At 40.6% G+C, this 14,069-nt stretch overlaps 1 protein-coding gene across 1 annotated transcript in view; it reads right to left on the bottom strand.

The window, feature by feature from the left end:
• VCAN (versican) overlaps positions 1-14,069 on the bottom strand; it is a 107,053-nt gene that overhangs the window by 61,256 nt on the left and 31,728 nt on the right. The window contains exon 6 of the mRNA XM_034072719.1: positions 7,516-7,809. Coding sequence (XP_033928610.1) covers positions 7,516-7,809 — 294 coding nt within the window. The remainder of the gene's footprint in view (positions 1-7,515; positions 7,810-14,069) is intronic.

The raw sequence follows: 14,069 nt of genomic DNA, 5'->3' as shown, positions 1-14,069 counted from the left end.
AACTTTGTGATTTAGAAATATGGGTTATATATATATTACAATTTATATCTATGCATTTTCAGCATAACCAGTTCCACAATATTTTTAACCATGTGTCTAACTTGAACCACTGCACCCAGAAATATTGATCGCATGTTTACATTTAGGTATGTATTTAAGAGCCTGGAAGAACATAGACTCTACAGGTAGAAAAATAAATTCAGTTTAAGTCATTACCAGCATCCAAAACAATAAAAAATTATTTAACTCGGGACAAAACCTGGAAATAATATATTCTTTCAGTGAATAACAACCAAATTAAACTATTCCAAAATATCAGTGATGTGGAGACAGTTAAAATAAATGCTTTGACATCTTCCAGCACACTTAGAGCACGAGGTTGCTTTGCTTAATTTGTACATATTTTCATATGTTAATTCCTTTGCTGCTTTGTGGAGTTTGTTCCATGTGTCTGTCCCTTCCCTGCTAGCAACCCTGGCAGAGTAGAGTCTAGAATGTTCTCTCAGCTCCAAGAGTTACACCAGCTGAAGTTTATATAGTTGTCAGAACCTTCCAAACTGGACAAGTGTAACAGTAAAAAAAAAACAAACAAAAAAAAAAAAAAACAAAAAAAAAAAAAACAAACCCACAACAGAGCAAACAAACCCCAACTTGGTACTCTGGCCTACAGCCTAAGCCAGACACCTCTCATTGTGACACTGATTCAGTACCCACTCTCACTCTTTCAGGTAGCAGAAAGATGGGCAGGGGATGGGAAGTGTCATTCATTACTTATGGGACATGGGGCAGCATAAGGAGGATTCAGACTCTGATACTGCAGCTGCAAGAGTTTTTCTGTAACTCCAGGTGTACACTCCTGCTTACCTACAATGCATTTGGACATCAAAATGAAAGAAATACGTAATGATAAAAATAATTTTAAAATCTAATTCTACTAACAAAACATATGCAATATTAGAAAAAATGAAGGGGATTCTTGAAAAAAAAAAGGAAATTTAAAAGCTGTTAGTCAATCTTATATGTAAGGAAAAACTTTAAACATGCCAGTGTATCCTTTAAAATATGTATCATGTATCCTTCTCACACCCTTGTCCAAGGTCCTTTTTTCCCAGCTAACGAAACAGCAGAGATAGCAGCTATATTAGCTCTGTGAACACTCTTCAGTAAAACCACCTGCTGTTTCATAACTTCTGAGGTCAGATGTTTAAAGGGGCAAGTATGCTCTCTCCTGGTTTCCCACCATGCAACTGTAGTTCTGTGAACAAATTGTAACCTGTCAATCTATCCACAAAAGAACAATAGCAAAACCATTTCTCTTCCCACATTGTTTATAACAGATCTGCCAGAGGACAGCAAATCAATGAGCCTCATTAGTCAGCTCTTCTTAATGAAATTATTATCACAGGACCAAATAAAAGGAATAATCTTTGCTTCCTGACTGCAAAAAGCAACTGAAGAACAAAGAAAGACAAGATTGTAACTTGGATCAGAAACTGACAACACAATTCTTCCTTCTTTGCTCTTCTCAGTGTGAAAGGAGACATATTACCCATATTACGCCCCATGGGTGGTACCCAGTTCCCACAGCAAAGTTCCCACAGTGACCAAAGGCAACAAAGAGCAAAACCTATTTATCTTTCCTGTACTTGAACACCTAATGGGACGGATCTTTCACTTCTTTACCTTATTGCTCCTAATCCTCTCCTTGTTGCCTGATCCTTTCAGTGATCTGATAGAAAGAAAGGAAAATGCCTTCAGTTGTGTCTTCTTTTCTTTCCTTTTTCCCTCTGGCCATGCACAATGTTTTTACTTAGGGACTATTCTTAAGGTATGTGGTTTTGAATAGCTCAGACAAAAACAAGCTCATTTTCTCTAGCAAAAAAAAAAAAGCATCTCCTCCTGAAGCCTCACTTCCTGAGGTTCCAGACAGTTGTTCCACATACATCAGTTAGATTGATAAAGCAGTTTCTCTCTGTTCATCATTTACACAGCATTGCAAGGCCAAGCTGAACCCAACCGTCACCTCTTCCTCCTTCTCAGTGTGATACACTAGTGATGTCTATGGCATAGGACTGACTGAAGTGGACGGAGATCTTCCTGCCATTTTCAGCATGGTCTGGCTGACTTTCTCAAAATTCCTTCACCTTGACACTTGTCATGGTTTGAGCATGTTTTGAGGGTGTTTTTTGTTCGGGGTTTTTTCCAGCCAGGTGGAGGAGGGGAGTCCGGGAGGAGGGAGAGACAGGACACCTGACCCAGGCTAGTCAATGAGGTATTCCATACCATAGCACGGGATGCCCAGGATGGATACTGGGAAAGAGAAGGCTGGAGGGGGGAGCTCTGGAGAAAAATGGAGGAGGGAGCACATGGTGCTCAGCCAGGCAGGGTGGAGTGAGTTATGGGTCGGTGGCTGGTGGGGTGTTGTATTCTCTTCACTTGCTGTTTGCTGTATCATTATTATTTGTAGTAGTAAATGGCAGTAGGGGTTTTGTGTTATGCCTTAGCAATTAAACCGTTCTTATCTCAATCCGTGGGGGCTACATTCTTTGGATTTCTCCTTCCTAACTCTCCGGGAGTTGGGGGACTTGATTTAAACCACGACAACACTGAAGCAGGGTGGGATAAGAAACATTCAGCAAGCTGTTAGCATGCACAGCCTCTGTGATTTTTGCCTGATAAAGCCAGCAGAGTGCTTCAGGGATTTATTTCTCCTACACCTGATCCAGGATATTACTGGGATATCTGCAGCTAAGCAGGTCCTGGTAAACTGCATTATCTCAGAGAAGCCGAGAGATCTACTTTCTTAGGAAAAAAAAAAAAAAGCTGGAGAATTGTTATCTGGTGGTAGCAGCCTCAGTAAGCAGCTTAAGCCCTTTGGATAGCTTCACCATCACAGAGCGGGACGCAAGCATGAACAGAGCCAACTGCATGAACAGATACCAACAGTGTATACACTGTGGTCAGTGCCATGACCTTGAGATGTTTGGCTGCTCAAAGGCATTTTATTCATTCTGATACTGGACTGTAAAATGATGGAGGGCACTGGCCTTCTTACATTCAGCACAATATTTTGTTTCATCTAAGTTAACTTTTTTTGTTGCTCTTTTTCTTCAAATTGACAATTTTTGTCCCTGTGTGTCGCCATGCCCCATGTTTTCAGTATTTGAGGTCATTCACAAACTGTCAAAAAATCTACTGATCTCCCATAATGCAGTCTCTGGCATCAGGATGGAAATAATTCCCTCATCCAGGAAATAACTGGGCTACGCAGCTACCAGTGGTTGCTGTGGAGAAGGACAGAACTGCCTAGTTATTCAGAGTTTTCCAAATTAAGTCACATGCAGCAAAAGGGAAGACAACACTTCTTCTGCCAGCTTCTGGGCTATGTCTAAAGATCTTATGCTTTCTGCTGCTGCTGGACAAGTGGAGCTCAGTTGATGTTTTCTGAGCCTACAGTCACAGTTGTTCATGCTGCAGGACCTCCCAGAGAAGTGGCTTTTTTTCCCTCTTTCTCTGCTCTAATGTGCTCCATGAAGGAACACTGTGTACAAGTGGCCTTGGAACAATAAGCAGAGGTTTTGGTCGGAGAATCCTTGGTGTGGGCAGAGGAGAGGTTTGCAGAGAGACAGCCATTCTCCACTTTCACCTTTCAAAATCCTGTCTTGCTACATGCTATGAAGGTTGCTACTTCTGTATTTCTTCTGTAAAGTGCGCTCTGATTTTAAGTTTTAAATGGATGCAGCTTCAAAGAAGCCCTTAGTCACAAGCAGTAGTTGACTTGGATACACTCCTGATGAGTCTATACTGAAACAATTAAAACTATGTAGACTCCATTCCTGATGAACACACATGGCAAAGCTGCCTCAGAACTGAAATTTTCCAATCTTCAGCTAAAATGAATCATAATGCCAAACCAATGTGGCATAACCAGAGAGAAACCACAAAGGTGAATGAAACAAAGTCAAAACAAAAAAGAAAATCAGAAATAAAATGGTCAGATCCAGAGCAAAATGGTCAACATGTGGTTTGAGCCAAGCCAATCAAATCAATACAGTACCATGAAAACAAAATCAGTTTAAATATATTAGCATTTCTCAGGAAAAAAGAAAAGCAGATTTATGTTTCAAACACTCAACCACCTCTATGTATGAAGTTCATCAAGATTAGTTTCACTGCAGGAATGCAAGACAAAATCTGTGTGCATTTTCATTAGTGCACTTCTGGAGTGGAATTTATTTTGTAGATGCTGTAGGATAAAATGCCCCATCCAAAGTCAGCCAAAATCTGTGGCAAATTTCCCACAAACTGCAGTGGATTAAATCTGGTGAGGCTAGGGGGATGAAGGATGGAATTAAATACCCTATAGCTTTATGCAAGAACTATTAAACAGGTACCCATTAAAAATGAAGTATTTTTTTCCTGATGTAATGTTTTATTCTCTTACAAATAAATATAATTCTCCAGCAACAGTTGTTCTCTTTTTTTTCTTTTATCAAGCTTATGTTTTTCCTTTACCTGACCCAAGATTTATAAATGCATGTAGCAACATCCTGTTTTAACTCCTTTCCAGCAACAGAAGCTTTTTTGCCAGTGTGACTGGGTATTCACATGAGGAGGGAAACACAGAAATATAATTAATCTGAAGCACATAATAAGCACAGTCAGAGCTGTAAGCGCTGGATTGGAGTTAAGTGGAAAGAGTCAAGGTATTAGAGAGGATAGTTTTATTGTGTGACATGATGGAAATCTCTCTGTAAAAGCCTGAAATCTTGTGTCAAGCTGAAAGCAGTCAGAGTGTGGGGATGGTGAACTTTATGTGGTGGACTACTGCATTGAAACTTTCAAATAGAGATAAAGGGAAGTTTGAAAGAAACTTCCAGACAAAAGTTCCCTTGAAACAAGGACCTAAACTCAAGCTTCCTGCTATACTGTAGAACCATTCTTTCCTTTCTTTCCCTTTTTCTGCCCCCCAGAAAGGGGCTGTCTCCAAGCCTGCAGTAGGAGAGAGTGACTCACTGTACAGCCGCTGCTTCAATCAGCTGCTCAAGATGTGAAAGAGCAAGATGTTAGGCAGTGGGTCTCATTATTCACCACTTGCATAAATCATCTAGCAAAAGCAATGAAGAATTGTAGCTGGTTCCAGTGAGATCCCAAGCACCTTCTGAGAGAGAAAGCTTTCAGTAACTGCTGAAATATGTAGGGTACCTGGTTCAGCATTACACTCCTACATTTCCCTACACAAAACCTGATATCTCTGACAAAACTTGACTGACCTAGCTTGTAGAGTTTAATTAATTCTGATGTAATGTCAATTGCAATTAAAATTGCTAGAGAGTAGCCCACTCCCTACCAAACTGTGTTGGTTCTGTTCAGCCTTTTTTTTTATTTTCTTGTAAAAGGGCTGATAGTCATAGACTGTCTATTTCCTGGGTTTCAAACTGATGAAATGTTTGTTTTCTGTGTACTCTGTGTATCAAGGCAAGATACAAAAGGCAACAACCCAATACTTATCAAGAATGTTTTTAGAACAAATAGTATGTCACTAGAATTAGTCAAATAAAACTCCCAGAAAGAACACTTTGAAAATGGTGAAATTCACACAAACAGAAAGTTGGAATTTGTCCTAACAAAAGAGTAGATTACAGACAAAATGTACAGTCACTATTTCAGTCTTTTTAGAAGGACTGATTAATTTTGTCCCTATTAAAATCAGTTTTACCTGCGACAATGAAAACTGTTCATAAACTATTTGTGAGAGGCACAAGGAGTGATGTGACAAAACTCTGTTCTGCAAATTAGAGCACACACTCCTGAACTTACCTAATTCTTATTCCTGTTCCGTTAAAGTCAATTAGTACTACTTCCACATGCAAGCTTTTGGAACATCTTACCCACAAGCGAGAAAGGAAAAAACATTCTTATTTTAAGACATTGCAGAGCGTCTGAGAACAGCCAGACTGTAACCTTACAACAGATGTTGGGATTTGTTCTCAAAAGAGTAAGGTTTGCTCATAAGTGAGCCTTCAGTGCCCAAGCTGGAAAGATCTGCAGCTGCAGTTGGTTCACCATCCACAAAAATGGGGATAGTACAAGCTGCCCATTTCAAGAAGTTCTGACTTACAGTTACACGACTGAGTCCAAAAAGCTAGATTTTCATAGTTAAAAACCAAGTTCTGAACTTTTAACTCAACACAAATAGCCTTTACATGTTAATGTCAATAGTACTATTTGCAACCACAGGAATCTCCTTGAACAGAGATTCCTGCAGGAAAACTGCTGTGCTGCTGGGGAGACTGCAAGTCTCAAGGAAGCAAGATTTTCAGCTGGTTAGAAGCACTCTGATGTCTTAGACGTGATGTGCCTTTCAACAGTATCAGTGTCCTCTTGCACATAGAACAGTCCTGTGATGGAGAGGAACTTAAAGAATAGAAGTAAGGTGATGGATCCTCTCTTAAGAGGCACAATTATTTGTGAGTTACACAGAAATTGCATTTGCTCATTATAAGATATATGGATGGGTTTCTGGAGGTGTAAGGAAAGAGTAAGTACTCATCATGAATGATAGAGAGAAATGTAGGAGGGGTGTTCTGGAGAAGGCCAGGCAAATGAGACCAGGACCTCCATGGTGATGGTCTATGAAGCGACCAGTTTGAGGAAGGTTTCAGAAACATGCAGGGATCTGGAACACACATCTGGAAGAGAAACTCAGGTACACTAGAAGCTGGTGAACCTTTTGGGACAAAAGGAACTTATGCCAGGATAGGCTGCACCATAGCAACAGCAGAGCCAGGCTGCTGGCACTGAAGATGGAAGGGGTTACAGAGGAATATGCAACCTGAAAGCCAAAGGGAAGCTACAAGTGTGGAGGCGATATGGCAATTTAGCCATATGACCATTCACAGCACCAGCTGACTGGCACACACAACACTTGGTGGGTGAGAAGAGAATTTACAACTGCTTTAGAACTTACAGCTGCTTTAGAATGCTAAAAATTATGATGGACAAAATGCCTGGAATCCAGAGGTAGCCTTCAAATTACTAGTATCCCAGAGACCTAAAAATGACCATGCTCTTGTGAAGTCTGCAGACAGCCTCTCTTACTGCAATCACTGGAGACAGAATATCAAGTTAGACAACAGTTATTCACCTAGTCAAGTAGGACATTTCTTCTGTTCTTATGTTCATTGACGTGATGAAAATATACCAGGGGCACCAAAATATGTAGCATCCACAGACTCAGGGTGACTGTGGGTACAGTGTGAAACTGTGTGAAACATTACCCAGGCTGAACTCTTACCTTAAAACTTTGCCTATCTTTAACTGCCAATATTATTTTAAGATATTTTTTTAGTTGGACTTTTTTTGTAAAGCCATAACAATAATTTATTCTTTTTTTTTTTTTTTGAAAACTTATGCTCTCTGCAGGAACTGAACAAAATACATACTAAAGGAAACACTTTTGAGGGTTAGAATGATGAGCATACTGAAAATTATAACTAAGAAAAAAAAGCTTACGTTCATAGCAGTAGGCATCAAACTTGCTATCTGGGTAAGGAAAGCCTGTTTGGTTCTCATAGCGATACAGGGTTCTCACCCCAAGTAAACCTCCACCACACTGGGGCCTTGCCACTGAGGCTGGGTAACGAACGCTGCCATCTGCCAGCCAGCCATAGTCACACTGGTCAAAGCCATTCCTCCAGGCCACATACAGGTTCCCAACAGAAGCAAGAACACCATCTCTTTTCCGACACAGCTCTTTTGCTTCCTCAAAGGTGAGCTTCTCAGGGGCTGAGACATGAACCACTTCATCTAGAGGAACAAAACAGATAACAAAGACTGAGTGTCACATTTCACCATTAAGTTCTTAGAGTCAACATCATGCATGTTTTTTTCCAAAGTTTGCTTGAATAATTTTTTTCTAAAAAATAAAAAATAAAAAAATTTCACAGATTTGAGTATAAAAATAAATCTACCACAAAGCATGAACATTTATATGCAAAATTAATATCATGAAGTGCACATGGTTGCAGATTGAGTCCCTCTTTCAGTCTCCAGGCAGAGAAAACTGCAGCCTTTAAGCTCCTATTTGGCCTGTGTTGGAGCACACTACAACTCAACTGCACTTGAATCAAGTCCAACAGAATTTACTCTCAGAGTAAAATAAATCTTTTACATCTGCAAGCCTCTTACCTGACCCCTTTAGTCATCACAAGAATGTCACTTGAGACACACAGTAAAAGCAAGTTTTCCTTATCGGCTGCTTGACAGTAGCATCAAATGTCACGTTTCCATCAGTTCTTATCTTGCCCCGTGGGGAAACAAAGGTGAGGGAGTGCTACAGACATGTCATATCCGTTTTTTGTGTGGAAAAGACAATTTCTGTGACAAAGCTGAAATATCACTACAGCCCCTAGGGAAGAGCCCCTTCCCAGCATCCCTGTAAGTCCCCTTCAGATACTGGAAGGCTGCTATGAGGTCTCCACGCAGCCTTCTCTTCTCCAGGCTGAACAGCCCCAACTTTCTCACCCTGTCTTCATATGGGAGGTGCTCCAGTCCCCTGATCATCCTCGTGGCCTCTTCTAGATTTGTTCCAACAGTTCCGTGTCTTTTTTGTGCTGAGGACACCAGAACTGTACACAATACTCCAAGTGAGGTCTCACAAGAGCAGAGTAGAGGGGCAGGACCACCTCCTTCGACCTGCTGGTCACGCTCCTTTTGATGGAGCCCAGGATACAGTTGGCTTTCTGGGCTGCGAGCACACCTCGCCTGAAGCCACCTCATGTTCATTTTCTCATCAACCAACACCCCCAAGTCCTTCTCTGCAGAGCTGCTCTGAATCTCTTCTCTGCCCAACCTGTAGCTGTGCCTGGGATTGCTCTGACCCAGGTGTAGGACCTTGCATTTGTCATGGTCAAAATCCATTAGGCTGGAATCAGCCCACCTCACAAGCGTGTCAAGTTCCCTCTGGATGGCTTCCCTTCCCTCCAGCATATCAACCAAACCACACAGGTTGGTGTCATCTGCAAACTTGCTGAGGGCACACTCAATCCCACTGTCCATGTCACCAACAAAGATGTTGAACAAGACTGATCCCAACACTGATCCCTGAGGGACACTACTCGTTACTGGTCTCCACCCAGACATTGAGCCATTGACCACAACTCTTTGTGTGTGGCCATCCAGCCAGTTCTTTATCCACTGAGTGATCCACCTATCACTCTCCAATTTAGAGACAAGGATGTCATGTGGGACAGTGTCGAACGCTTTGCAATAATAGCCTTCTTGTGGGAAAGTGAAACAAAACAAATAATACATCTAATATTTTACTTCCAAGCTAAATCACCATTATACAGTCAGCTTGGTTGCCTCATACACCCAAACACTATAACAAAATCAAGGCTTTAATGTTCAAGTCCTGGGAATGAAAATATAAACTGATTTCCTACTAGCTTTTGCTCAGATAAAACTAATGAAATCTAAAATCAACAAGTTCAGCTGTAGAAAACAATGTAAATTCAAAATATGTTGCAAAAGAGTAATTGTCTTACCCAGCTACAGTAGGTCAGAATACAACAGTCACTGTTGCAGGAAAGCACTGCTTATTGATATGGGACATTCAGAGCAATTTTTCCATCAACTGATCTGAATCACTGCCTCCAAAAGGAGCTTGTGCATAACTTCATTAAAGTTAAGTGCATTAATTCCTCAGAGCTGTCACTGCACTCTGTTAAAGCGGCTCAGTGAACAGTTATGTCTTACTGTAAGACTTCAAAACCCAGTGTTCAATCACTACTTTGTATAAGAGAGGTCACTTTGCAGAGAACTACTTATTCAAATTGCAAAGTAACATTTCTATATGAAAATCTCCCTTAAGTTTCCCTTGGAATGTGCCCTATGTGCAATATAACACTGAACACTTAAAATATGGATGACACATCTTTCTTTGTATTGAGTCTGTTTTACTGACCCAGTATCTATTTGGTTCATTCTTAAAATCAGCTGCTGTGATATTCATACCATCTTTACCAAAGATGTTTTGCGTTGTTTTTTTTTACCAGAAAAACTAAATGATCCAAACCACATGTGTTTAAGGAAAAGTGCATGCTAACCAGAACAATCCACTAAGTGATGTCCAAATTCACATTCTTCACCACCTATTTGGTATATTAAAGGCTTCATGATGATATATTCACAAAGAAGTCCAAAAAGTGCCCTTACTGTCATTCCATCTTATACCAAGTAAATACTAATTTATTTCAGGAATGATGGTGATAAAATAAAGGGTAATAAGATATTAAAACATGGCAGCTTGCAGTTGCTTTATTAAAGAATGTTTTTCTATAATTCCAGAATTCTTATTTTAAAAATACCCAGTAAAGTACAAAAATCAGGCTCCAAATAGCAGGGATTTATTCTAGGAGATAGGACTCCACAGTTCGCCTCTCCAGTCTGTAAGTACATTAAAATTCTGTATCATTGAGTGTGCACTTAATATGCATAATAATTGTTGGAATGAAATATGAAAAACAAAACTAAGCACTTTGGGAAAAATCATGCAATGCAGCTCAGGTTCTGCTGAGACTCAAGCTCAAAACAGACACAGAGGCTTTCAAGAGGCCATGAAAAAAGAATTTTTACCCCAATCCTGACTTCCAACATGTTGATTGATGTAGCTGAAACATCCTGAAGTACTTCTGAAGTACTTGAGAGACCCTGCACAGAAACTTCCTCAAAAAAAACCCAAATTAAGGGTGAAGTTAAGAGAATCCATGCAGTCTCTAAAAGTTAACTGCTAATTTTGGAAGTGAAGTGAGTTCCATACTTAGCAGAAGAACTCATCCTATCACACTCTTACAGTGTCTTTATGATGATATCTGACTTCAATTTCCCAGCCAAAACATTGGAAACAAGGAAATTAAGAGAGAAAGTCTCTCTGGATGAGAAACAAATGACACAGCCACCAACACCAAAGCAGGGCAGATTCAGTTTTGTGTGTGTTAAAAGCCATGTGCAATGTTTTTATAGATGGAGTACACTCCAAATAACTTAGCAACATTATGCAGACAAACGTCAGGGCCTAGACCAGCAGGTTAAGACAAACTAGTCCTACAGTACCAGAGGATGAAATGAAGACCATAACAACATTTAGACTACAGACAACAATGTAATGTAGCCCAGAAAGCCAACCGTATTCCGGGCTGCATCAAAAGAAGTGTGACCAGCAAGTTGAAGGAGGTGATCCTGCCCCTCTACTCTGCTCTTGTGAGACCTCACTTGGAGTATTGTGTGCAGTTCTGGTGTCCTCATCATAAAAAGGAAATGGAACTGTTAGAACAAGTCCAGAGGAGGGACATGAGGATGATCAGGGGACTGGAGCACCTCCCATATGAAGACAGGGTGAGAAAGTTGGGGCTGTTCAGCCTGGAGAAGAGAAGGCTGTGTGGAGACCTCAGAGCAGCCTTCCAGTACTTGAAGGGGGCCTAGAGGGTTGCTGATGAGGGACTATTCATTAGGGACTGTAGTGATAGGACAAGGGGTAACAGGTTGAAACTTAAACAGCAGACGTTCAGATTGGATATAAGGAAGAAATTCTTTCCTGTTAGGGTGGTGAGGTACTGGAATGGGTTGCCCAGGGAGGTAGTGAATGCTCCATCCCTGTCAGTGTTCAAGACCAGGTTGGAGAAAGCCTTGGGTGATATGGTTTAGTGTGAGGTGTCCCTGCCAATGGCAGAGGGGTTGGAACTAGATGATCTTAAGGTCCTTTCCAACCCTAACTATTCTATGATTAGAAGAAGAATCACAGAATCACAAGGGTTGGAAGAGACCTCAAAAGATCATCCAATTCAACCCTGATTATTGCTGGTTCCGTTTTAAAATCAGGCTTCACACTGATCATCCAGCCTCAGTGGTCAGAGCACTTGAAAAATCTCCAGGAAATTCCTGTTAAATGTGCTTGTTTTGCTTGGTTAAAACAGACACCTGATGAAAGTAATGATTTTTCCCTCTCTTTCAAATATACCATCATGCCAGATGAAGAAGCCAGTTTTTTTTTCTGGAAGACAAAAGCTCATTCACTACAACCCCCAAGGAAAACTCTTAAGATCTACTGGGTTTATCAACTGGTTTTATAGCAAGCTTCATCCCTTTGAAGGTTAATTCACTTATTGTCTCTCATCAGGAGACATCTCACTGAGCTGGGCATGTTTGTAGATGTGAATTTCATGAATCACACTTCTTAAAAGCAAGCACAGAAATAAAGGCAGGATATACCCATAGCCGGGGTTCACTACACAACATGTATGGACTAGGATAGAAGTAGTGAATCTACATGTAAGTCCTCCAGCACAGAACTCATCAGTAATTTCTTTTTCAATAAATGAAACCACAATTAAAGGGTTGCTGATCTGTTGCTTCCTAGAGGAGATCTTTGAGCCTGACTATGCAGGACCCTCCTCCCAGAGAAGAGCATCATCTCCTCAACTTCACACCGCATCACACATCATGCCAAGCACAATAAAATTAGCTAAAGTTTTGAACTGTGGGTCTCCTACTGAATGCTTTTAGCACATCTCTTAACATACCAGCTGCTGTAGATGGTGGCTAGTCAACCCCCCATGAAATGTCCTTACCAGTCCCTGTGAGGGAGTGACATATACTAAGGAGATACATTTATTTAGTTGTAATATTTTTAGTCTTTTCACCCATTTTGCATTTCCAGAGTCAAAGGAGCCTTCATTACCACTGTCCCATCCAGACTTTGGTGCTCACAAGCTTTAACTTGAGCTTGGGTGCACAGATTCTACACTACCTTCAGTGCCAGCTAGAGAAAGATGTAAAAATATCCACAGGGATATTAAATACACAAAAAGATAATTGTTCCCATAGATTGAAATGCTTGAATTCAACAATTTTAAAGAAAAACAAGACAAAAAGGCTCCAGTAATTTTCAATCTTCTGTTCTTGGTGGTGTTCTTGTTTGAGGAGAAGAAACATCATTCCTTACAAAGAATTTGGCAGGTCTCTTTTTTTGAGCACAATGGGTCTGTGGTGAACTCCAGACCTGTTCACTAATTGGTCTGAGAGGTAGTGGAACCCACCAAGCTCATCAAGCAATAATGCACTTATGGAGATGCTAGAGCTCCAGGGTTCCATAACTATAATTGCAAGTCAGGTATGAAAGATGGCTAGAAATGAGAAAATATATTTTCTGATGTTATATGGAACATTCTAATGACATTTCCTCACCTGCAGCTGTAGCCTGGTGTTACTGCTCCTCATAAATATCCGGACATGGCCAGATGGTTGGCAGTTTAAACAGTCATGACACCCTGCCATTATTACTTCCTTCAGAAACATAGAATGTGTCCAAACTTTAATTTCTAGGTTGTGTTCAAGGAAGCAAGAATAGTATCAATGCTTTGGAAACTAAAATGTTTACTTTTGCATGCTGAGGACCACATGTCCTAGGATTTTCCATTTTCTCCTCCTCTCTTTCTCTCTTTGGTCAAAAGGCCCATACAAAGAGGTAGCAGCAGCCACCAACAGGACTACTAGACTGCTTGTATACTAACGAGGGAAGAGATACTGCTCCACAAGCATGTGTGGACAGGATCTATCCCTCCACTGAGATGGAGACCACTACTCTTGTCTTGATTACTCTAGAAAAAAACATATAGATACATTTTGTCCAAGACAAACCTGAAAACTGTCATCTGTCTTCAGTATAGTCAGATGCCTTCATATAATTATCCTGCTTATTAATACAACTCATGCTCCAGCCTTCACCCTTTCCAAACTTCACAAACAAAATGTCTTGTCCCAGCTGCAGCTCTCTTCCTCCATCCTGCTGCTGTTAAGGGCTGGTTCTCTGACACACCACACTAATAAAAAGGTATCCTTAACAAAACACTCTCCAGGGCTGGAAAACCACAAAGACCTAAGCAGCTAGGTTCAACTTTAAAGCAGAAGGCTAGATAAGCTGAAGAAGTTTTTTTATTACACATTAGAACAAGTTAGTTGATTTGTTTTGATTCACGTCAGTAATGCTATAGTTAAACTCTCCTGAATGT

The sequence above is a fragment of the Melopsittacus undulatus genome, chromosome Z (assembly GCF_012275295.1).
Source record: "Melopsittacus undulatus isolate bMelUnd1 chromosome Z, bMelUnd1.mat.Z, whole genome shotgun sequence".
Taxonomy (NCBI): domain Eukaryota; kingdom Metazoa; phylum Chordata; class Aves; order Psittaciformes; family Psittaculidae; genus Melopsittacus; species Melopsittacus undulatus.
Note: the sequence above shows the minus strand (reverse complement) of the source record. Positions and strands in the feature narration are given on the sequence as shown.